This window comes from Simochromis diagramma, unplaced genomic scaffold (genome assembly GCF_900408965.1).
Source record: "Simochromis diagramma unplaced genomic scaffold, fSimDia1.1 OVJJ01000284.1, whole genome shotgun sequence".
NCBI classification, from domain to species: Eukaryota; Metazoa; Chordata; class Actinopteri; order Cichliformes; family Cichlidae; genus Simochromis; species Simochromis diagramma.
The window spans coordinates 3,156,060-3,178,197 of record NW_024386871.1 but is presented as its reverse complement, the minus strand read 5'-3'; the positions used below and the strand labels follow the sequence as shown (position 1 = coordinate 3,178,197).

Here is a 22,138-nt window from a genome sequence, read left to right as displayed (position 1 = left end):
AGATAACCCAAGTAAATATAAAATGTAAATTTAAAGGTTGATTTCATTTATTAAGAAAAGAACTATCCAAACCTACCTGCAAAAGTAATTGCCCCTTAATTCTAATGCTCTTAATTTATAAATTTCATTGTCAAGTATGTTGGTTTTATTGCATGTTAAAAAATAGTGACAGCATTTGCAAGTTTTTTTTAATTACTAGTGTATAAAATGTACAAGAAGAGAAAGATCACAGCACCCTCACACCAAAATTAGGTTTGAATAAGCCCAGATAATCAAGACAATACAGTGAGGTGAGCATTTTAGTGTGTTTAATAAATTAGATTGTGAAAAGAGTAAACCAATATAAAAAAAATAATAATTTACACAGCAATCAACATAAAACTACATACATAAAGTGCACACAAAGTTGTCATCAAAAAGCTTTATAATCCTGCAACAGTGCAGCATATTAAACCTTAAGCATTCACAATGAAGGATGAAAGATAGTGCTCCATAAACAAAATTGCTTTAATTAATTAATGAAAACTGTCTACGTTTTACGAGAATGTTCCAGCTTGCTGACTGACTTTGCATCAATGTAGTGGATATGGATAATGATAAGTATAAGATGATATATAGAAATACAAGAAAAGCGCCAACATATTTATTGCACATTTATGATTTAAGACATTTGAAAACTTGAAAGGTTTAGAACCTCCCCAAAAAATATGTGGGAGGAACAAAAACTTGTAGGATAAAAATTCATAACCACACTGGAAGACAAATAAAAGGACTGAGCAAAGAGTAATGAGATTTTACTGCATCATCTCTCCAGGTCAACAGTTTACAGTTCTTATTTTTTATGATGGTGCTGTTGTAGAAAGGTGAAATAAAACAGGAGAAAAAAAAGCAAAACAAAAATAATTATTGTTACAAGAAATTTAAGTTCTTCTGGCCTGAACTCTAAAACCCCATTAAGTCATTGTATTGAGTGCCTTACAACATCAAACAGCTTTGTTTACTTCCTGGTATCTACTACAGAAACTGTTCCTGACATCTACATAAATACATCACCTGTCAGTGTTTCTGAGGACTTCTATAGAGTCCTCCAGGATTGACTCAGTGCTCATACCCACAGCAGACGGTCGCCTCCCAGTGGTAGAACCAGAGAGCTGCAGGTCAGCTGGAGTGATTTGTTTCAGATCCCTGCGACACAAACGGACTGGTGTCATCTCCAAACCTTCCCCAGACTCATCTCCTACTCTCCTCCCCAGGGACGGTGTGAGCATTTGGGTGTATTCTGGCATTTTTGTCTTTTTGAGGGTTTGGCAGTTAGAAGAAGAAGAAGGGCACTTGGTTTGGTTTTCATTTCTGTTCATACAGAAATCATTGTGTATCTTTTTGTCCATTTTCTCTGCATGTATTTTTTTGTATGTTGTTACAATATGCGTCCGTGTTTGAACCTCCTCAGGATGAGTTTGGGCTTCATTTGAAGAAATCTGCATCTTTTGCATAGGTTTGTGCTCCTGTGGGCAAGAAGGCTGATTATTAGGCTGCAATGAATCGCTGAGGATCACTCTGAGTTTCTTTTTGAGCTGCCGGCTGGTGCTTTTGTAGAAGTAAAGCTCTTTCTCCAGATGCTGCAGTCTGTCTTGTGTTGCCTGTTCTGCCTCTCCTGGAGCACCCTCTGAACACATATGCAGACATACTGTGAAACCAAGTGTCATAAAACAAATTCAAGTTCAAATCCAGGCTCCACAAATTTCCTCACCTTTAAGTTTCTGCAGCAGCAGCTGGATGTTGTACTGGTGATCTCTGTGTTGCTGGGTGAGCCTGCGATCTGTATCCAAGGCCAGACGCTGCATGGCAGTCTCCATCTCTCTCAACAACATCTTTTGCTCTTCTGCCTGAAGTTCCAGCTCTTCACAGTGCAAATGTAGATGGCGCTCTGTCTCTCGAAGACAAACAACCTAAAAGGATAATAAACTTTCTGATAAAGTGATGACAAAGTACTGTAGTAAGTAGGACTATGCATTCATCCATATGTTCATCTGTCTGACTGTCCTATGCTTCTTTTTCAAATCAGGGAGACTGGGGACATTGAGTCCGAATGGACCATGTTCAGCGTCTCCATTGCCGAAGCTGCTGCATTGAGCTGCGGCCGCAAGGTGGTTGGTGCCTGCCGTGGTGGTAATCCCCGAACCAAATGGTGGACAACAGAGGTGAAGGGAGCCACCAGGCTGAAGAAGGAGTCCTATCAGGCTTGGTTAGCCTGTGGGACTCTGGAGGCAGCCGACAGGTATCGACAGGCCAAGCGGAATGTGGCTCGGGCAGTGACTGAAGCAAAAACTCGGGTGTGGGGGGAGTTCGGAGAGGCCATGGAAAAAGACTTTCGGACTGCCTCGAAGAGATTCTGGCAAACCGTCAGGCATCTCAGGAGGGGAAAGCGGTGCTCTACCTGCACTGTGTATAGTGCTGGCGGAGCACTGCTGATGTCGACTGAGAAAATTGTCATGCGGTGGAAGGAATACTCCGAGGGCCTCTTTAATCCCACTGACACGTCTTCCGAGGAGGAAGCAGAGTCTGGGGATGAGGGGAATGACCCACCAATTTCTGGGGACGAGGTCACTGAGGCAGTTAAACAACTCCTTGGTGGCAGAGCCCCTGGTGTTGATGAGGTCCGCCCCGAGTTCCTGAAGGCTCTGAACGTTGTAGGGCTGTCCTGGTTGACACGCCTCTACAATGTTGCGTGGAGATCAGGGGCAGTACCCCTGGACTGGCAGACCAGGGTGGTGGTCCCCATCTTTAAGAAGGGAGACCGGACGGTGTGTTCCAACTACAGGGGGGGTCACACTCCTCAGCCTCCCTGGGAAAGTCTATGCCAGGGTGCTGGAAAGGAGAGTTCGTCCGCTAATCGAACCTCGGATACAGGAGGAACAATGCGGTTTTCGTCCTGGTCGCGGAACACTGGACCAGCTCTTTATCCTCTCGAGGATACTTGAGGGTGCATGGGAGTTTGCCCAAACAGTCTACATGTGTTTTGTGGACTTGGAGAAGGCATTCAACCGTGTCCCTCGGGGTGTCCTGTGGGAGGTGTTGCGGGAGTATGGAGTGTCTGGCCCATTGCTACGGGCCATTCGATCCCTATACAACCGTTGCAAGAGCTTGGTTCGCATTGCCGGCAATAAGTCGGGTGATGGGCTGGGTGGGTGATGGGCTCCGCCAGGGCTGCCCTTTGTCACCGGTTCTGTTCATAATTTTTATGGACAGGATTTCTAGGCGCAGCCAAGTGGCGGAGGGCTTTCACTTTGGTGGCCTCAGAATTTCATCTCTGCTTTTTGCAGATGATGTGGTTCTGTTGGCTTCATCGGGTGGGGGCCTCCAGCTCGCACTGGAACGGTTCGCAGCCGAGTGTGAAGCAGCGGGAATGAGGATCAGCACCTCCAAATCTGAGGCCATGGTTCTCAGCCCGAAAAGGGTGGAGTGCCCACTCCGGGTCGGGGATGAGTTCCTGCCCCAAGTGGAGGAGTTCAAGTATCTCGGGGTCTTGTTCGCGAGTGATGGGAGAAGGGAGCCGGAGATCGACAGACAGATTGGGGCTGCAGCTGCAGTAATGCGGACGCTGCACCGGTCCGTCGTGGTGAAGAGGGAGCTGAGTGTAAAAGCGAAGCTCTCAATTTACCGGTCGATCTACATCCCTACCCTCACCTATGGCCACGAGCTGTGGGTAGTGACCGAAAGAACGAGATCGCGGATACAAGCGGCAGAAATGAGCTTCCTCCAAAGGGTGGCTGGCCTCTCCCTTAGACATAGGGTGAGAAGTTCGGCCATCCGGGAGGGGCTCAGAGTAGAGCCGCTGCTGCTCCACATCAAAAGGAGCCAGCTGAGGTGGTTCGGGCATCTGACAAGGATGTCTCCTGGGCGCCTCCTGGGTGAGGTGTTCCGGGCATGTCCCACCGGGAGGAGGCCCCGGGGCAGACCCAGGACACGCTGGAGAGATTATATCTCTCGGCTGGCCTGGGAATGCCTTGGTGTTCCCCCGGATAAGCTGGAGGAGGTGGCTGGGGAGAGGGAGGTCTGGGCCTCTCTGCTTAGGCTGCTGCCCCTGCGACCCGGCCTCGGATAAAGCGGATGAAGATGGATGGATGAAACAGAAAGAGAAAAAGAGAGCTTTCAGATTCCGTATGAGCACCATAAAAATCACTTTTTACAGGTAAATTAACAAGTTTTTATCAAAATCTGAGATGATGGGAAAGAAAAGGAAGAGAATTAATAGAGGATTTGAAGACGGAACAAGATATAGAACTAGAAAGGAGAATGTATATGGATTATATGTAAAGCAGAATATTCCGTATATACATATGTATGCAAGTATTTTACGTTACCTTGTTGAAATATTTCACAAGCAGCTCCAGTGACTCAGGCAGCGACAGGCCCATAAGTTTTCTGGTGACATCACAGAGTTGGGCGGGTTCAGCGTTTTGTGACTGATGCAAAGAAAAGTTTGTGGCCGACAGCTTCTTCTGTTTGTCCTGGATCGAGCGGTTTTTAAACTCAAGTGCTGCATCCAGAGCTTCGATAGCTTCTTCCACCTGGAGAAGGGAATGCGTCTCCTACATGACGACACACACACACATCACTTCACCTAAACCTGTACCAGAAATACATCGTGGTCAAATTTACACCATACACACAACACTCCCTTTGTTCTGACCTCCACAGTGAGCACTTGGTTGTCATTCAGCTGGGCGTCCAGAGCGTCTCTTCTCTCTTTAAGCAAGTCTCTCTCTTTCTCCAGTTCCTTCATGGTAACTCCTGCCTTCCTCCTCTGTAGCTGCTTCTCCAGCGACTCCAACTGCATCGACACGTGCAGCAGGTCCTGACTCAGAGCCTGAAAAACAAATTGATAATAAACCTCCTAATTCTACCATTTATACGTGTCCACCTAATCTTTTACTGTAATTAATAAAGTGACTTGTGATAGTATTTAAATTAAACAATAGCAAACACAGTCTGACCTGACTGGAGCACAGCTTCTTGGTCTCGAATTTGCTTTTCTGTCGCACACACGCCTCCCTGTGAATGAGAACCTCCTCTCTCCTCTTCAGCTCCTCCTCCAGCTCATTCAGCTCTGCTCTCTTCTGAAGAACATGCTCCTCTTCCTCCTCCAGCCAACTACTGCAACACAGCTACAGTGAGAAGGTGAGGGAGGGAGAAGAAGGAAGGAAAAGAGGAAAGGAAGGGGCACAAGGGCCAAAAAAGGAGATTGATGAAGACACGACAAAGGTAGACCCTAAAACACTGTAAGAAGATTAATACCTGCAGTTTCCTAAACTAAACTAAACGCACTGTCCAAATGACTATTTCAGGGGAACAAGAACAATGTTTTACCTGTTCATTTGTGTCCTCTAACTTATACAGTTTATATACAGTTGAAACTCCAGCACTTTGCTCCTGTAAAAACAAACAAACAAACAAACAAAAAACAACCCCCCCCCCCCCATATTTGTCATATATTGTTCAAATCTGATATTTCTCTTAATGATAAAACAGTTTTCAGGTGATCACATTATTATATTATTCCTCCATTTTCTGATTAGTTTAAATACATTAAGGTTTTGTAAGATAAAGGTCAAACTGCTTTTATGTGAAGATTATAAAAGCTGACTCATATTTAAACTTTGGTTAAGCAAAGATAAATATGAAAGTGAAAAAGTTAGGCGTATGGATGTTTTTACCATTTTGTAAAACTGTGGAAAAAACTTCTTTTTAAAGTTGATTTTGTTTTTCTAATTATTAACTATTTTTCCTTGGTATTGCTCATTTTGCCCCATCAATTATTTGGACCAACAAGACAAAAATGCTCACACAAAAACAAGTTTAATAAGTTCATCTCTTTTTTTTTTTATTGTTGTTTAAAATAATCTGTACAGCTAACCTCATTTTCATTTTGTTGGACTTCTTTGTTATTCTCACTGGTCTCTCTCAGGCTGCTCTGAAGCTGCGCTCTCTGCGTTCTCATGTGCTGCAGGCTGTGATACATCTCCACTCGCAACTCCCATCTCTGCAGGGAAAGTCTTGCAAAAACGCCGGCTTTTCTGCCGTCCTCAGCTTGCCTGTCACTCGTTTCCAAAGACTGAGTTTCCTTGTCTACCACACAAAAGCACACACTTAGAGATGCATGTACTGTTTAAAATAATAGATAACATGAATAAATTTGTCAGGTTTTCAGTTCAAAAGCCAAATTAATCTAGGGTAGGCAAGAATCAGCCTGAGCATTAGAGAAATATACTGTCATTACTTGAAAACATGACTCTGAGATGATCAGTGTAGGCAGGTCGTGGATAAGCTTGTGTATAGTAAGTTAATCATTACAATCTTCTTGTTATTGTCATCTTTGAATTTCTAATGATGCTTCTGGAAGCTGCAGGACATTCTGGTTATAAAGCTTTTCATACTTCCTTCGATACACCAATAAATCCAGAGGCTTCAATAGTTCCTCACTTAGCAGAGAGCAGAATACAAAGTATGACATTATCTAAACACACCAGTTTGCTCAAGCTCTTTGATGAGCTCCTCCTTCATGCGCATGTTGATTGACAGATCTCGGATCCTTCTCTCAGTAGCGCTTGCTCTTATTCTTGCTTTCCTCGTAGATCTTTGCTTGAGCTGGTTTTCCTTGATGGCTAGAAAAGAATAGCTGAGAATGTCATAGAAAGGTTCTAAGGCAGAAAGCCATCACTATAAAAAAGGATAAGCCTACAGACAAGTGCAAACCAGAGTGCATGTAAAGTGTACCTGTGGCTCTCTGAGGCTGCTGTAGTCCTGGTTTTCCACCACATGTGTGATTTTCTTCTGCGTTTTTCTCTTTCAGAGCTGATTTTTTCTGCTGATTGGTCCATGTTTGGTTTAAAAAGCGCCTGCAGAAATGTCATTCTATTAGTCCACGGACATCGTTTGACATTAACTTTATACTGAGTTTTCTGAATCAAAGCTTGACTTAGTAAATCAAACACCTGAAACATTTCCAAAACACCAATCAGGCCTATAATACACACAGAACCGAAAATTATGAGTATTTACAATACATATGTTATAATACCATATAGCAGAGGTGTCTGGGGGCCAGACCATCAATCAGGACAGTCATCTATGAGGTGCTGTAAGGGACATTATTACTGAAATGCTCTCACACACACACACACTACTGAAACGCACTCACACACACACACTACTGAAACGCACTCACACACTCCACTGAAACGCTCTCACACACACCACTGAAATGCTCTCACACACACCACTGAAACGCTCTCACACACACACTACTGAAACGCTCTCACACACTCCACTACTGAAACGCTCTCACACACTCCACTGAAACGAGAGGCATTTCCGCTGAACAGGAAGTTGTTTCCTGACAAGGAAACTAATGGAAAAAGTGGTAAATTCCAAAACTCTACAAGGATGTCTACTCAGCAACCTGCTAGTACAGCGGTCTCCAACCTTTTTTGCACCACGGACCATTTATGGTCGACAATATTTTCACGGACCGGCCTTTAAGGTGTCGTGGATAAATACAATAAAATAAAACCAGTACCGGTACCAAAAAAAAAAAAAAAAAAGATTTATTCATAACACATGGGAAACCGAGTTAACAATATAAATGATATAAAAATAAAAAAAAAACGATAAATACCCTGAAAACCATAAATTTCAAACTCGAGCCTCAACTCTTGTGACCCAGTACCAAACGACTCACAGACCGGTACTGGTCCAGGACCTGGGGATTGGGGACGGCTGTGCTAGTAGCCTAAGTGAAGCAGCCGCATTACTTAAGAATATATTAGCTTCCTTGAATCCAGGAATGGATTCAAGTTGCAACACGGAATTCGGCAAGTATGTCCTGTTTCCCCTAAGCTTTTTATATTGGCAACTCAACTGTTAACACTATTAACCACTATTAATCTAATGGTTGGCACCATTAGAATTAAATGGTTAAAATCTTGTCTGTCACAGCCAGACTCTATGTAGTTCCACATCCCACGATCCTTGTTTAATAAAATAGGAGGATTAGACTTCATTTTGAAATGTGATTTTGAGGTAAATAAAATCCCAATCAAGATATCGAACTTTCCCAAACAGACTTTGCATTTTTGGAAAATGATATTTACCCACAACTTCTCCCCATAATTCAACCTTATGGAATAATAGGGTAATAACACTTAATCAAAAATCAATTTTCAAGAGCGTCTGGTTTAAACAAAAAGATTATATTCATAACAGATTTGTTGGATGATAACAGTGTCATTCTAAGTTACACAGACTGTTCAGAAAAATATTGTCTAAATTGTTCTCAAAGAGAATATAACAAATTTTGTGAACTGGTCCCACTGCCTCTGCTTCATTTGATTAAAAACTTTATGATATACAATAATTTCTCATCAGTGCTCCCAAATTTATTGCTAGGACAATGTCAGCTGTTTGATGAAAATGCAATAATAAATTTCTTAGTAGTTTCTTTAAAGACAAAATATTTCATAGTTATGACAGAACGGTTACATGGCATGGATCTAATTTAGTTATTTCAGATACACTGGATTAAGCATTCTCGAAATTTATGAAATGGCCTATTCTACCTAAAGTTAAAGAAACACACTTTAAAGGCATAAACAAAATTAATCCAGTGGCAGAATTTCTAAAAAAGAGATTTGGCTTTGAGGTGGGTCAGTGCTCTTTTTGTACTGATGAAAATGAAACCCTAGAACATCTTTTTTTTTTCTATGCCCTATCACACAATGCTTTTGGTGTGACTTAAAAAATTGGATTTCCCTAAAAATTAGTGATGTGCAACCATTTGAATTACATCATATCATTTTTTTATATGGATCATCGAGCATTGGGCGTCTCAGACATTATTGACATCATCATACTTTTGAGTAAATATCATATCCATTGTGCTAAATGGAGGAGCGCTAAGCCTTCTCTCCCTGGTTTTATTAATGATTTTAAGATATTTTTTTCTTTGCTATAAAAGACAAAAAGCAAATATGCCAAAAAAAATTAACCAGGATAATGCCTGTCTCCTTCTAATCTAAATTTTGACTTATGCCAGAACCTTTTCTCTATTTTACACATTTTTTCCATGTAGAAAAACAGAGACATGCTATATAAGATATCTCAGGTATTAAATATGTCATTAAATAGCTTTACACAGAAAGCTTCACTCATCCAGACCCACTTAAGATGAAAGTGGGTCTGGATGTGGCCCTCGATGTAAAATGAGTTTGACATCCCAGCGTTATATAGAGATTTGCTTCAATTAAAATCCACTCACACTCTTCAAATAAACACTTTCCGTACAGTTTAATGTCCTTCACTGACAATTGATGAGGCAAATAGATTCATTCATCCAATTCAGGATCACACGGTGACTCCTTATTTCATTATATGTGACAAATGCAGAGGAAGATGATCAAACCAAGAGGGTTACTTTAAAAAGTGCAAAACTTGCTTTAGCTGCCGGTTCAAACCTGCAGAGAAATCGAAAAAAATCTAAAAGAATAAAAAGAGAAACTGAAAAACTTGACATTAGATGTTTTTGCCTTTGTGAGACGTTTGCTTGGCTGCACAAACCAAGTGAAGAGTGGTTTGTTGTCTGAACAGGTCGCTGCCTAGCAGCACAATATGCAGTCATCCTTGACAGCAAAATTGCAGCGTGTCGCTGGATTTTCAAGTACACACAACACACTATCCAGCCTTTTTTCCAAAACTGATCTGCAAAGTGCAAAAGCGGCGTGGAATAAATGCAGCAGCATCTGAAGAAAACAACTTTTTACTTCTTCAAAGTCCATCCTTGCACTACACATTTAGCTTAAATTGCCTTAGACATGAATAAATGATTTAATGCCTCAGATTTTTTGGATTGCTTGTTTAGCAGAATACACTAAAAAAGATTCTTCAGCCTCAATAAACATAAAGCAATAGTTGTGAATAAAATGCATCTTAAATATATAAAATCAAATGTTTATTTATTCAAATAATTAATCATTAGGGATTCTATACCAATCATGTAAATTTCATTTAACCAATAAATTTAGCATATTGCACTGTATTTATGTAACAGAATTACAGAGAAAATTAACATGTAGTTAAATTAGTTAAGTCAGCATTTGGAGTGTAAGTTACTTGAAACTTACTACTTATTTTTGCACAAATAAGAATGTTGCTCCCACCTAAATCTCGGTCTGCGCATAGATGTGTCATTCTCATCCTCTTCCTCCATCTCTGGTCTGCCATCTTTGCTCTCTGCCTGCTGTTTTAAGAGCGGGCAGTACACGTCCTCTTTTTCCTTGATTTCAGCCAGCAAAAGTTGGCCATTCATCTTAAAAGCTGCCATTACCCTCTCCAGCGTATAGGCTGGTGGACTGGAGTGAATCTAGAAGGCACACGCACAGATGATAAAAGTCACAAAAAAAACATTATAACAGACCAAACAAAAACAACAAAAACAAAAATAAAAAAAAAACCCTCACTTATGAACACCAACCTAACCCACACACTACCCACCGCTACCTACCTTCCTGGGAGGCCTCCACATGCAGCTGTGTGTGATCAGAGGGACACTGTGGGGTCTCTTGTACTCAGACCCCCCCACTTCCACTGTTGCCCCTGAGGCTGTCCCCCGGAAGGTCATGAGTTCGCCACGAAGGCGATCAATCATTATCTGCTGGTTCACCAGTTGTTCTGTCTAAACATTTGCACAGAGGCGCACATTTAAAGAACAAACGATAACACAGCAGACATGCCTTAAATTCATCTTTTAATTTTTTTCCCCGTAAATAAAATATACTGATTTCTGCATCACAGAGCAGCTCTTTATTGCACTGTTCTCCTCCTCACCTGTATACGTAATCGCTGCTTTTCTTCCTCTAACGACATAAGGTGAGTTTTCCTCTCTTGAAGGAGTTTCTCGAGTTCCTCCTTTACCCGTCTCAGTTCTGCATCTTTCTGCTCCAACAGTTGCTCGTCTATGTGGAGAGCTTCCTAAGCATACAAAAGAGAAACTGGATAGGATAGGAAGCCTATAAAATTGTACAGCTTGGCTTTTGTTTATGTAAACAGTTCCATTTGAGCCATGCTGCATTTGTTCACATCACCTTATCAAAAGCTCTCAGAGGATAAGATATTCCAGCCGAAATGTTGACAACTTGTAACGGAAACAAAGGAATAACCAATGATATACCAATGGCTTCACTTCTTTCTACAGCCTCAAATCTAAACGGGATGCAGTCATTCTTAGTTTACATTAGATATGTCAGTGGTTTTAAAAAAAAAATCCATATTAGACTTCAGTTCTTTAACGGCAATTCCATCAGCAGTTTGAATGCTTTCAGTCTGAATACGCTTCTCCTATTCTGAATAACAGGTATCTATGAGGGTACAGTAATATATATAAGACACCAAGCTCATTTACATGCCTTTGTTGTTGTTTAATGTGACAGGCATGTCCACGTGTTGGAGACACTAGCCATCTTTTAGGCTTCAAAGTAAGCAAATAAAAATCTCTGAGGTTTTTTGCGTTACTTTTTATCAATTGCTTGTAATCAAAGTTTTTGCGATCTCTTCATGGCAACATCCCTTTTAAAATCTTTTATAGTTACCTGGCATTTTTTAAGCTCTTCTCTGAGGTTTAATGGAGCAAAATGGTCTCCCTCCTCCTTTGAACACTCCATACGAGTTGGAGGTGAGTAACTGACAGCTCTGAGTCTCTCTTGCCAATCCTCCAGCCGCTCCCTGAAAGAAGGACTTGGAGAGGGGCCAGAGATATTCTCAAGCAGAGCAGCAGCTTCCTCTGCCAACAGACGGTACTGTGACGTTTCCTCTCGGCTTGCTGTCCTATCTGGTTCAGATACTCCGGTCTGACAGTATGCATTGATGTCACTTCCCTCTTCATATCTCTGACCAGTCTTTGCTTTTTCTGTTTCCACCTCTCTCTCCTTCCCTTTCAACAGCTCTCTCAGTATCTCTACTTCATACTCCAGCTCCCCTAGTCGAGCATCACTGGGGTGCCAAGTTGTAGTAGGGCATGATTTAACCTCTGTTTGATCTGGTGTTTCTCCTGGACGGTTCTGAACGGATCGGGCCGTGGATGCAAACTGCAGGACGCTCAGGGTGTCAGCTACAAAGTGGTCGGAGGGGCTTACACACGCCACCATTAGCGTGTGGGCGCTGCCTCCTAATGAGTCACGAAGGAGTCGAGTTATCTTGGCATCACGGTATGGTACGTGTGCACTGCAGGAGTTGTTAGTGTGCCGATTTCGACTTAGCTCTGAAAGTGCACGGATAACGTTGCCCAGCGCAAACAAGCCTGTGTTGATATGAGCAGACTCTTTCAGTTGTGTCCCGGTGTTCCCAGTTTTTCCAGCACGTTCCAAGCCTGCCAGGTCAACCAGACAGAGCTTAGAGGAGCGGACAGACTTAAAGGAAGAGTTCTTGCTGTTGTGGCAGGATAACATGACCTGAAGGGTGAGGATGGTATGAGAGCGACTAGAGCGCTCGTTCATTCCTGTGGTGCCGGTGTGCCGGAAAATATTCCCCATCTCTACATTGTTGAGCAGCTCCTCTGCTGAGGTGATAACAACCTCATTGGCTCCCACCACCACTGGAATCACACAAAGAGACTTTTTAGTCAATGAAACAAGACTGTTGCTTCCCCTGTAGGCAGACATTCACACAAAATGCCTAATCTCACTGGATCATTTATCATTCACTCATTAAATGTGCTGAAAACAATTTTACATATTATTACAAGTAGGTGCACCGCAGAGTCGCTGACTGTAAATGATTACACAGTATATAATATCTTTTGCAGTACTTGTGATTTCTCCAGTGCGCTCTCTCAAGCTTTTTATCCTGAAATACACACATGTTAATAACATCACAACGGTCTATTAATCGGATGAAACTCAGATGGATGGTCAAAAATATAGGATGCTGTTTGTCATCTCTGAAAGTGTATGGTTTCTACTTTTTTATTTCCACTCTGAATATTAAAATATATGTAAAGGTAGAAAAAGTTGATTACCCGTGTTTCCCCTCTCATCTTCCCTGATACGAAGCTCTTTGTGGGTGGTCTGCAGCTGCAATAGGTCTCTTAGTTCCTCCCTGTAGACCTCAATGTAGGACACCTTCACTGTGACATCCACAACATCACTTTCCTTCCTCTTCTCCGCCAGGTATAGGAACAGATCCTGGGCTGTGTGGTCAATAATTCCCCCCTCTTCATCTATGGAAGGTTTTGGAAAAAGAGAATTACAGTTATGAAGTTAGAAAGTTCAGATGATTAATGGGCCATAGAGAGCACAAACGAAACTCCTAAAACTGCTGTGTTTAAAGACTCAAGTCCACAGATGTTGGTTTTTCCACATTAAATAAACAACCCCCTGAACCCCTTAGTTCCCTTTTTCCTACAGTCCTTGAACTCATCAGTCACTTATCAGTCAGAGTGGTTAAGCTCTGTGTTGGAGCTTAACCAATTTTTTTGGTTAAACTTCACATTACCTCGGCTCCTTCTGCCCAGTGTGTACGTCTTGCCTGATCCGGTCTGCCCGTAACAAAAAACGGTTGCATTTTCACCGTCGACCAAACGCTCCACCAGGCTTTGGACGCAGGACTCGTACACCTCATCCTGGCTGACTGATGGTCCAAACGCGTTGTCAAAGGTGAAGAGTCGGTCCTCACCCACCATCACCTGTCCGGTCCCCGGCACTACACGCACACACACCCTGTGGTGGTGGAGGACTTCTTTGGGGAGCAGAGGCCGGATACGGACCGCCACCCGCACGCACCCTTCGCTCATGACGTCCTGATGTCTTTAAAGGAGCTCTTTAACTTGTTTATCTCGATAGTAACAAGAATCAATAAACACAAATTCACCGTAACACCTGGTCACTTTTTTTCGGGCAATCGCTTGTCGCGCTCTTGTTAAACTTTGTGACATCTCGTTTGTTGTCGGTCCTCGGTTGCCCGGGAAACCGCTGCCGCCGCCGTTATGAAACCGGAAGTGAGGATGTTCAAGAGTACTCGTGGAAGTCGGCGCCGTTAAGGCGACAGCGCCATCAGGAGTCTGAGATTTACTTGATTTATAGATTTGTTAGGTCTTTTTAAGATATGATGACTTTCATTTGCCATACAGCGAAACCGATCATATGAGACAACCAACCAATTGCTATTTAACTCTATTTTTAAGACAACCGGACTAAGTTAAGTTTGCGAAGAGGTTTGAGCTCTTACTCAAGTCTTCTCCAATTCGAAAGATTTCAGTTGTTTTTTAATAAAAATCAGTTTCTATTTTACAAAGGTATAGAGCAGTTTTATTTACACAGGCATTTGCTTAGTGGTTAGTATGAGTGTATAGTTTAATTTTTTTTTTGTCTGGTCATTCTGGATATATACGTATTCTTTTAGATGTACAAGAATTCTGAAACAGAAATGTTTCCATGTTCAAAGGTATAGTGTGGTGAAACAGGCCATGTCTGTCCTGGGATAAAGTGGAGGAGTGCACAGAAGCTGTTTACAAGAGGGGAACGAGCAGACTCGTTTCCCAAGGAAGCTGAGATCCTTCAATGTGTGCAGCAAAATGTTGGAGCTTTTCCTACAGTTTGTTGTGCTGAGCGCAGCTTACCTCACTGTGGTCTGCTGGAGGAGCAGCATCGGGGTTGGTGACACCAACAGACTGGATAAACTGATCAGGAAGGCAGGCTCTGTGATTGGCTGCAAGTTGGACACTATTCTAGCTGTGGTGGAGAGGAGATCACTGGACAAACTGTGCCATGGGTAATCCTGACCACCCTCTGCATCGCTTACTGGACAGGCAGCAGAGCACCCCATCTAACAAACTCAGCTGGCACGGAGAAAATACATGAAATCTATTATACCACATGCTATCATCCTAATAATACAGTATACCTGTCAGGCAGACTGCATCTGCTAGATAATTTATTATTATTTCAAATTTTAGCTTAAGCCTCTCAATATTCAGCTTAACACAATATCTGTACTCCTTCATTATGCAGACTGCAGAAATCTCTCATCTGAGGAAGGTTTCCATCTTTCATCGCATTTTTGCTATATTCAATGCAGGCTGTCACTTTTTTCTGCTCCCTTTTCAAAGAGGAGCAGAAAGCAAGATGCCTCTATATAACTTGTATTAAATAATATTTCGCTGAAAAGAGAAATGACCAAAGGCTTTATGTTAGCAAGAAAAAAAAAAAAAGAAGTAAAAAGAGCTGCATGTTAACATCGGGCTTATCCATTTGCACTCATGAAATTCATAATACTGACTACACTGAATTTAAAAAACACTCTGATTACACTCCTTTTAAAAAAGAAAGACAGTATCAAAAACCAAAGTACTCTAATCCTCCTCCAGTTTGATGAATATCATTTATTGTTAGCCTGTTATATACTTGCAGAGCATACGCAGATTGGCATAATATGATCATTTCCTCTACATCGAGAGGTTTGTGAGAAAATATGACCGACATATTTGAGACCGGAAATGAACAGCAGTGCCCACTCAGAAAGACACGCTGCATTAACACTTCACAGCTGTTTCCACTGCAGCCAAAGAGAAGTCTGTTTGTATGTATACCTGGCACAGAGATGTGCTTGGCTTCAGCCCAGCGAGCGGCAGACTGAGAAGTGCAGCCTCCTGTATGTACGGCTGCCAGCCAGCTCATCAATAGTAAATACAGCGTGTGTGGTGTATGGGAATGTGGGCCATCTCTTTGTGGTGCTGCTTGGCGTAAGGCCACAGGTAAAAGTCGATGATAACCGAGTTCACACTGCAGGGCTGTCCATCTCTCTCCTGCACCAGCTTGTGGAGACTGTCTTTGATCAGCTCCACGCACCAAATGGAACAACCTCGGATCTCTACTTCTCTCCGGTCTCCTGAAGACAGAAGCTCACCTGAAAGCAATTATATCTCGTGATTTGAAATATTATCTTCAGTAAGAGAAACAAGTGCATAGACACACTACTGTCTCACCGTTCTTCAACGTCTGCATCAGCGTATCAGAGTATCGTAGAGCTCCTAAGTAGACAAGCGCCTGAGGAACCCTGTAGTCAGCAAACATGGTGAGCCAGTCCATGTTAATGATGTCACCCTGTCCTCTGGCCGCCATGAGGCCCCAGTAATCTGCCACAAGAATCTGGGCTCGCTTGTAGAATGAAATCCTTTTACCCTTACACAACCAAGAAGGTGACAAAATATCAACATAGTATTTGTCCTTAGGCCACAAATATTTACAATTTGGCAGGTGTTCTTACACAAATATAAAATTAAAGAAATAACGTCAAAGAGTATAATGCTCTCCTCTGACTGTATAATAAACTGACAGCATCAGTGTTGCTGCACTGTATTTGACCAGGAGGTGGAACTCTCACATCACAATTTATTTTAAATTCTCCAAATGCCTATATTTGATCACATATATTTCATATATGCATTTAATATATATTATGCATTGTGCATAATCTATAAAGCAATATACAGGCTGTATCATTAGGCTGAAAACTCAAAGTATCTGCACAGTTATGTATTTATGCTCCGTACTAATAAAAAGATCAGTTTTCCAAATATTTGGGGAAATTACAGTTTTATGCTTGCTCACTGTGACCTATTCAACCATAAGTGATTGTTTTAGTATCTAAAAACCTGTAAATAAGTTAATCATTCCAACTCTTTCCTCTTGTACCAACTTGACATTTCTGAAAAGCCAAACAAGTGCAGCAAATAGAGGGCGTCTCTTTTATTTTTTGCAAATTCCCAATTAGAAAAGGTTCCTAATTTGATCCTGCTGATGATCCTGATAAACTCTCACCTCATATGTAGCCTCATCCCTGTACGAGGGGATCTTCTGCACAATGAGCTCCACCATCTTCTGGGCGTCGTTTCCGGCTTGGCTGATAAAACTGCGGAAGCTTCCACCATGTTCCAGCAGCACACGCCCGCCTTCTGTCAGCACCTTGTTAAAAAGATTCAGCAGGTGGCTTCTTTAAATGTAACAGGCAGAAAGCGCCACAATTTAAATTTGTGTTTATAAATGTAACAAAACTAACAGACTCAATAATTAATTGAACCATAAAATCACTTTTCTTGCTTAATATCAAAATAAAATTTGACGTTTCATATAAAGAAAGGCAGAAAAATGTGCCAAATATGAATATATGTACCATGATGTATATAAAAACACGCCATCCTTATTCAGTCTGTTGAACAGAGGAATGTAAAACCTTGTTTATTTCTAAAATAAAAAGTCACTGTTGCTTTAAAAAGCACTCCTTTCATTTTGTAAATGCTGAGACTGCCCTGACTGAAAAGACAGCTTTTAGATTTAAAGAAAGTAAAATCAAAACTGAAGCATTACTGAAATCCATATATTGACCAATTGAATCCTTATTTAATATCGTATTAATATCAGAACCTGGTGACGCTCCCGCAGCATCGGCATGGGTGTTTCATTGTCTGACCGAAGGACACGTCCCAACTCCTCCACGTTCATCTGAGAGAAATACTTTGGATCAGTAATAGGTACACCTGTGGAGTGTGGAGAAGAGAAGGTGCTAGGTGGATTAATCTTAAAACAGGAGCTACCCTCAGTGTGCAATAATAAGAATATAACTTCACAGTGGCCATTGCTCACAATAGACTCAAAATACATAATTTGCTCTGATCTCACGCTGTCAACCCCCCACCCCGAGATTCACACTGGAGTCAAACTACCTGTGCTTTTCTGAGAAAATCTCTTGTAATTATAAAGGCCATGGCGACCACACACTGAGAGCTATTCCATATGAGACATAATTGATTCATATCCGGAGTCATTCATGCTAATTATAAATGATGCACAGGCACATGCAGAGCTACAAGCAATTTCCCAGCAGTCGTAGTTCAAATAAAGGGCACAAACACGATAATGGGTAATAACAAAACTGCACAGAATAGAGGGACAATCAAAATATACATTCTGTTCTCCAGAGACTAGGATTAAAACACCTAAAATTATGTATGAAGTAAAGGTAAGAGCACGGTTGTAACTTTACTGCAAACAGTCACAGCGGCAAACAATTTATAAATCTGACATTTCCATCCTTCATGTTTATGCTCATCAAGGATTGTTACATTTCTGGCTTTCTATGTATAATGCTGAAGAGTCTTTACCTTAAAATAGAAAGTGCTGTGAGTTGCCTACTGCTATTTTCTATAAGTCTGTATAATATAGTAACTAAGTGGATGTACAGGTATGTACTCTTACCTTCTTCCATGGCTCTGGTGATGGCAGCACACAGGGTCATGTAGCCTGTGTATGTGGTGCCTTTATAAGTCACCTCACACTGCTGGGTTTCTTCCTCTGGCCAAAAGGAAAAGTTCATGGTGTCTACTACAAATACCCAGTTCAATGCCTGCAGTGGTAAATTGCACAAATTATTAAGAAAGTATACAAAAAAAAAAAGGAAAGAAAAGTGAATATACTGTAACACACTGTCCAAAAGAGACAGGGTTTCTCCACTGAGGTTTTAAAAATTTGTATTAAATTAGTGTTTTAGTCAATATTTTAAAAACCTGTACCCATACAAAATACAATCAAAGACCACTGCAGCTACTGTCTTTTTGATTAATTTTGGATGTCAGTAGATACAATCATTTCATAAATCCTTCATTGTGTCCAGACAACAGTTGAAAACCTTAATACTTTATATTTATAGTAATATAAAACAGAGTAAAGCAACACATATTCACAATCTCACCACCTGATTAGCTGCAACTATTAAATAAATCCCCCTTAAAACCTTTTTTCTTTTCTTTTTTAAATTTCACAATAATAACCACTAAGTTATTATGGCTAGGTACAAGGACCGGACTTAAATGAAGTGAAAAAGCAGCCAATGCCCAAAGACAGCTTAAAAGGGAATTGCTCAAGAGCACTTGAAAATTTATAAGAAAATATGGCTCTCTGGAAGCAAAATATAAAGAAATGAGGGGTGACTCAAGACTTCGGCATAGCACTATAGTCAGGGGTGCACATAAGTGGTCCGCAGGTGCGCATTCGCTGTCAAAATAAAAGACGTGCACCAGATAAGAAGTTGCGCGTTTGCGTACATAAGATTTTCTGGAGGAGGACAGACGTTTGTTTAGAACTCTTAAAAATGTTGAAGAAGCTCCTTTAAGCAATTACTTTGGTTTTCCTCCACCTCCAACGAAATGTCAGGAGTCAGAACCGCAAAAGAAGCGCGTATTCTCGGAAAAGTGGTTGCAGCTGGTGAGCGGGCTTCAAACAAATGATGAACGCACAGAGATGTGATGCAGAATATGCCGTGAAAATCCCACTCTAGCGGACAAAAACAGTGCCTTTTATATGGACGCAAACACGCATTGCAACTTCTTATCTGGTGCACGTCTTTTATTTTGACAGTGAATGCACACCTGCGGACCACTTATGTGGACCCCTGACTATAGCAGATATAATGCTTGGTCTAACTTATATATAGGTATAACCAAGGGAAAAACTAGGGAACACACGGAGGTCGACATCTGGAGGGAAAACTGATGAACCGCCAAAGACACAGACAGTAGATAGGGATATTCAGGACTGATAGAAAACCAGAAACTGGTGGAAAAAAAATGATGAAAATGATGGAAGAAAATCTTCTGAAAGGTTTTCAGAAGGACTGAAGAACTATTGCTTAAAACCATTTTAAAACATTGCAAGAAACTCTGGCTCCTTGGAAGCAAAACATAAAGAAATGAAGGATGGCTCAGCACTTTTGCACAATACTGTATACTATGAAGAATCTTTTCATAACCTGGGTACTAGTACACTCCCCTGGTCAGATGTGGGTGCTGGGGCCAGTGGATTTGCTTTCTTCCAGCCACTGGCTGTCAGCTCGTCACTGTGTTGGAGACCGTAAAGCATCTCCGCCACCTTCTGCACTCCTTCATCCTCGACAAACACATCCCGACTCTGCTCTGCTATGAACTGGCCAGACTCTTGTGGTAACAGAGGCTTCTCCATGATGGAGACTGTAAGGAGCAGAAATTAAAACAAGCATGCATAGTATGAATGCACTCCTCTGTGGAAATATGAAGAGTCCAAGAATGTAAGTGTGGGGATAAACACAACTATCTTTAATATATGCAAAGACTAGAGTTGATGAAACATGTATGGATTGAGTAAGTCCTTTACAAACTAAAGATTCATTATTTGAAATAATAAAAATAATGACCAAAAAATGGATGCAGATTATATAAAAAAAGAACAAAAATCGTCTAATAACATTCTCCACAATGAAGTGCTTTGGGCCAACATTTAAAAGAAACGTGGATTTATTTTGAAGGTTCAAGTATTCATCCTGTGTAAGCACTTCAAACATAAAAGCGACGCATGTCTGACCGACGTCACTCCTATTCCTTTTCCCTAAAAGAAGACAATTACACCCCTCCAGGAGTTCTCAAGTATCTGATGACTGTGCGTTAATGTTCCCAGTGACGCACAGCTCCGGTTGCCTGCTGAATGAACCCCATTTTCTACTCCTCTCCTCAGTGAACATGATTTGCCTCTCACTTATATGTTTCATTCGTTTTTAAGGCTTAATTATTTGTTATGCAGGCCAATTTTACGCCATCGCGTTTATTTGAGAAACCTATAGGTGCAAAGTGCAACTACCGGAGCACTCACGCGGTCTCTGGAGTTTCACGACCATTAAGGACATTTCTGAGCGTATACAGTCATCGTCATTAAATAATAAAAACTGTGTTCTAATATAAACGCAGTGGGCAGCAGTACTTTTTTTTTTATTCCTGTGCAAACTATTGCTACTCACCGACGAAAGCACGACACCCGCGCTCTACTGTTCCCACTACCTGGTTTCCAGCTATTGACCAATCAGAGCCTCGCTTGTGGCCTTAGCTGGTTAGTGAACCAATCACAAGAAGCTAAGAGAGGAAACAACAAAGCAACGTCCGTTACAACTGCCTGCTAGTGTAAAAATGTCTCAAATATGGTGGCATAAATCTCATGGTTTGAGGGGATTTGAGGTAAATGACTGTAATAACACCACATGAGGACGATCTGGTGAGCCAATAAGAATTAACTTCTCTATTTGTTTTTTTAAGAAAAGGAAAGAAAAAAATATAAATCAATAGATTTATTTCTGCTGGCTGAGTATGATCAACACAAAATTATTAAGTAAAAATTTTAATAACAAAACAATCTGAGTAATTATTCAGTCAAACTTTCATACATTTACTCCGAGAGTCTATTGTGAGTGTATTTTGCTTTTCTTGAACTCACCGGAAAATAACTGGAATTTATTTATTTTCTTTTTATTTATTTATTTTTAGAGGGGGGCGGGGGGGAACTCATATTAAAGAAAGTGAAAAAAATTCCACTCTCTTTCAGTTCTAAGGTTTTACACGTCTGAATATAAAATGTGGTTCTTGCTGGGTGTTAAAATGAGGTAAATACAGCCTCAGATGAACAACAACACATGCCATATTACATCGTTGTGTTATCTAACGGAAACGAACCCAAAATGTAGTCAGTGTGTGAAAAACTAAGCACACTCTTACTGCTTCTGTATGAATTATGAAGTTGTGGCCAGGTGATGGTGAGCAAATGTATTTATCATCAGCAGGTGCGAGCACCTCTACAAAAGCACAAGTTATAGTAGTGTATTTGTCTGGAGCATTCAGGTGTGTGTTAACAAATTGGCAAAGAAGAAAGACATCAGCAATGATCTTAGAGAAGCAACCGTTGCTTCTATAAGATCAGTCTGACAAGGGTTAAAAGGTCATTTCCAAACATCATAGTTACCCATATTCCCAGGAATACAAGTTCCTGTGAAATGCTCAGATGCTCAAAAACCCCAAGAGATACATCTCAGACATTACAGTCCTCCATCAGTGTTGACGTTCATGACAACACAATTAGAAAAAGACTGAACAAATATGACTTGTTTGGAACGGTTGCCAGGTTTGAAGAAAGCCTCTTCTCTCTAAAAACATGACAGCGTGGTTTCAGTTTGCAAAGTTTTATCTGAACAAACCACATCCAAGACTTCTGGAGCACCGTCCAAGAGAACTGTGTATAAACGA

At 41.2% G+C, this 22,138-nt stretch overlaps 2 protein-coding genes across 5 annotated transcripts; both read right to left on the bottom strand.

Annotated features, from left to right (window-relative positions):
* Nucleotides 1–291: 291 nt before the first annotated feature.
* LOC120733449 (kinesin-like protein KIF27) lies at nt 292–15,277 on the bottom strand. 3 transcript variants are annotated; one of them, XM_040031667.1, is made up of 15 exons: nt 14,666–15,277; nt 13,067–13,267; nt 11,643–12,643; nt 10,882–11,025; nt 10,559–10,729; nt 10,215–10,417; nt 6,778–6,899; nt 6,528–6,665; nt 5,918–6,129; nt 5,371–5,433; nt 4,998–5,168; nt 4,694–4,870; nt 4,365–4,592; nt 1,751–1,949; nt 292–1,687 (listed from the first exon to the last, which is right to left on the bottom strand). In XM_040031667.1, exons 3-15 carry the CDS (start codon nt 12,579–12,581, stop codon nt 1,050–1,052), a joined length of 3,405 nt encoding a protein of 1,134 aa, XP_039887601.1. In that variant the 5' UTR covers nt 12,582–12,643; nt 13,067–13,267; nt 14,666–15,277; the 3' UTR covers nt 292–1,049. The 3 variants fall into 3 exon arrangements, with proteins under 3 accessions (XP_039887601.1, XP_039887599.1, XP_039887600.1); XM_040031665.1 differs by lacking the exon at nt 14,666–15,277 and adding an exon at nt 13,543–14,659; XM_040031666.1 differs by lacking the exon at nt 14,666–15,277 and adding an exon at nt 13,543–14,659 and having other exon boundaries at nt 292–1,666.
* A 130-nt stretch (nt 15,278–15,407) lies between these two features.
* cunh9orf64 (chromosome unknown C9orf64 homolog) lies at nt 15,408–20,978 on the bottom strand. 2 transcript variants are annotated; one of them, XM_040031686.1, is made up of 7 exons: nt 20,866–20,978; nt 19,869–20,065; nt 18,300–18,447; nt 17,469–17,581; nt 16,866–17,009; nt 16,031–16,226; nt 15,408–15,951 (listed from the first exon to the last, which is right to left on the bottom strand). In XM_040031686.1, exons 2-7 carry the CDS (start codon nt 20,055–20,057, stop codon nt 15,722–15,724), a joined length of 1,020 nt encoding a protein of 339 aa, XP_039887620.1. In that variant the 5' UTR covers nt 20,058–20,065; nt 20,866–20,978; the 3' UTR covers nt 15,408–15,721. The 2 variants fall into 2 exon arrangements, with proteins under 2 accessions (XP_039887620.1, XP_039887619.1); XM_040031685.1 differs by lacking the exon at nt 20,866–20,978 and adding an exon at nt 20,721–20,798.
* Nucleotides 20,979–22,138: the final 1,160 nt, after the last annotated feature.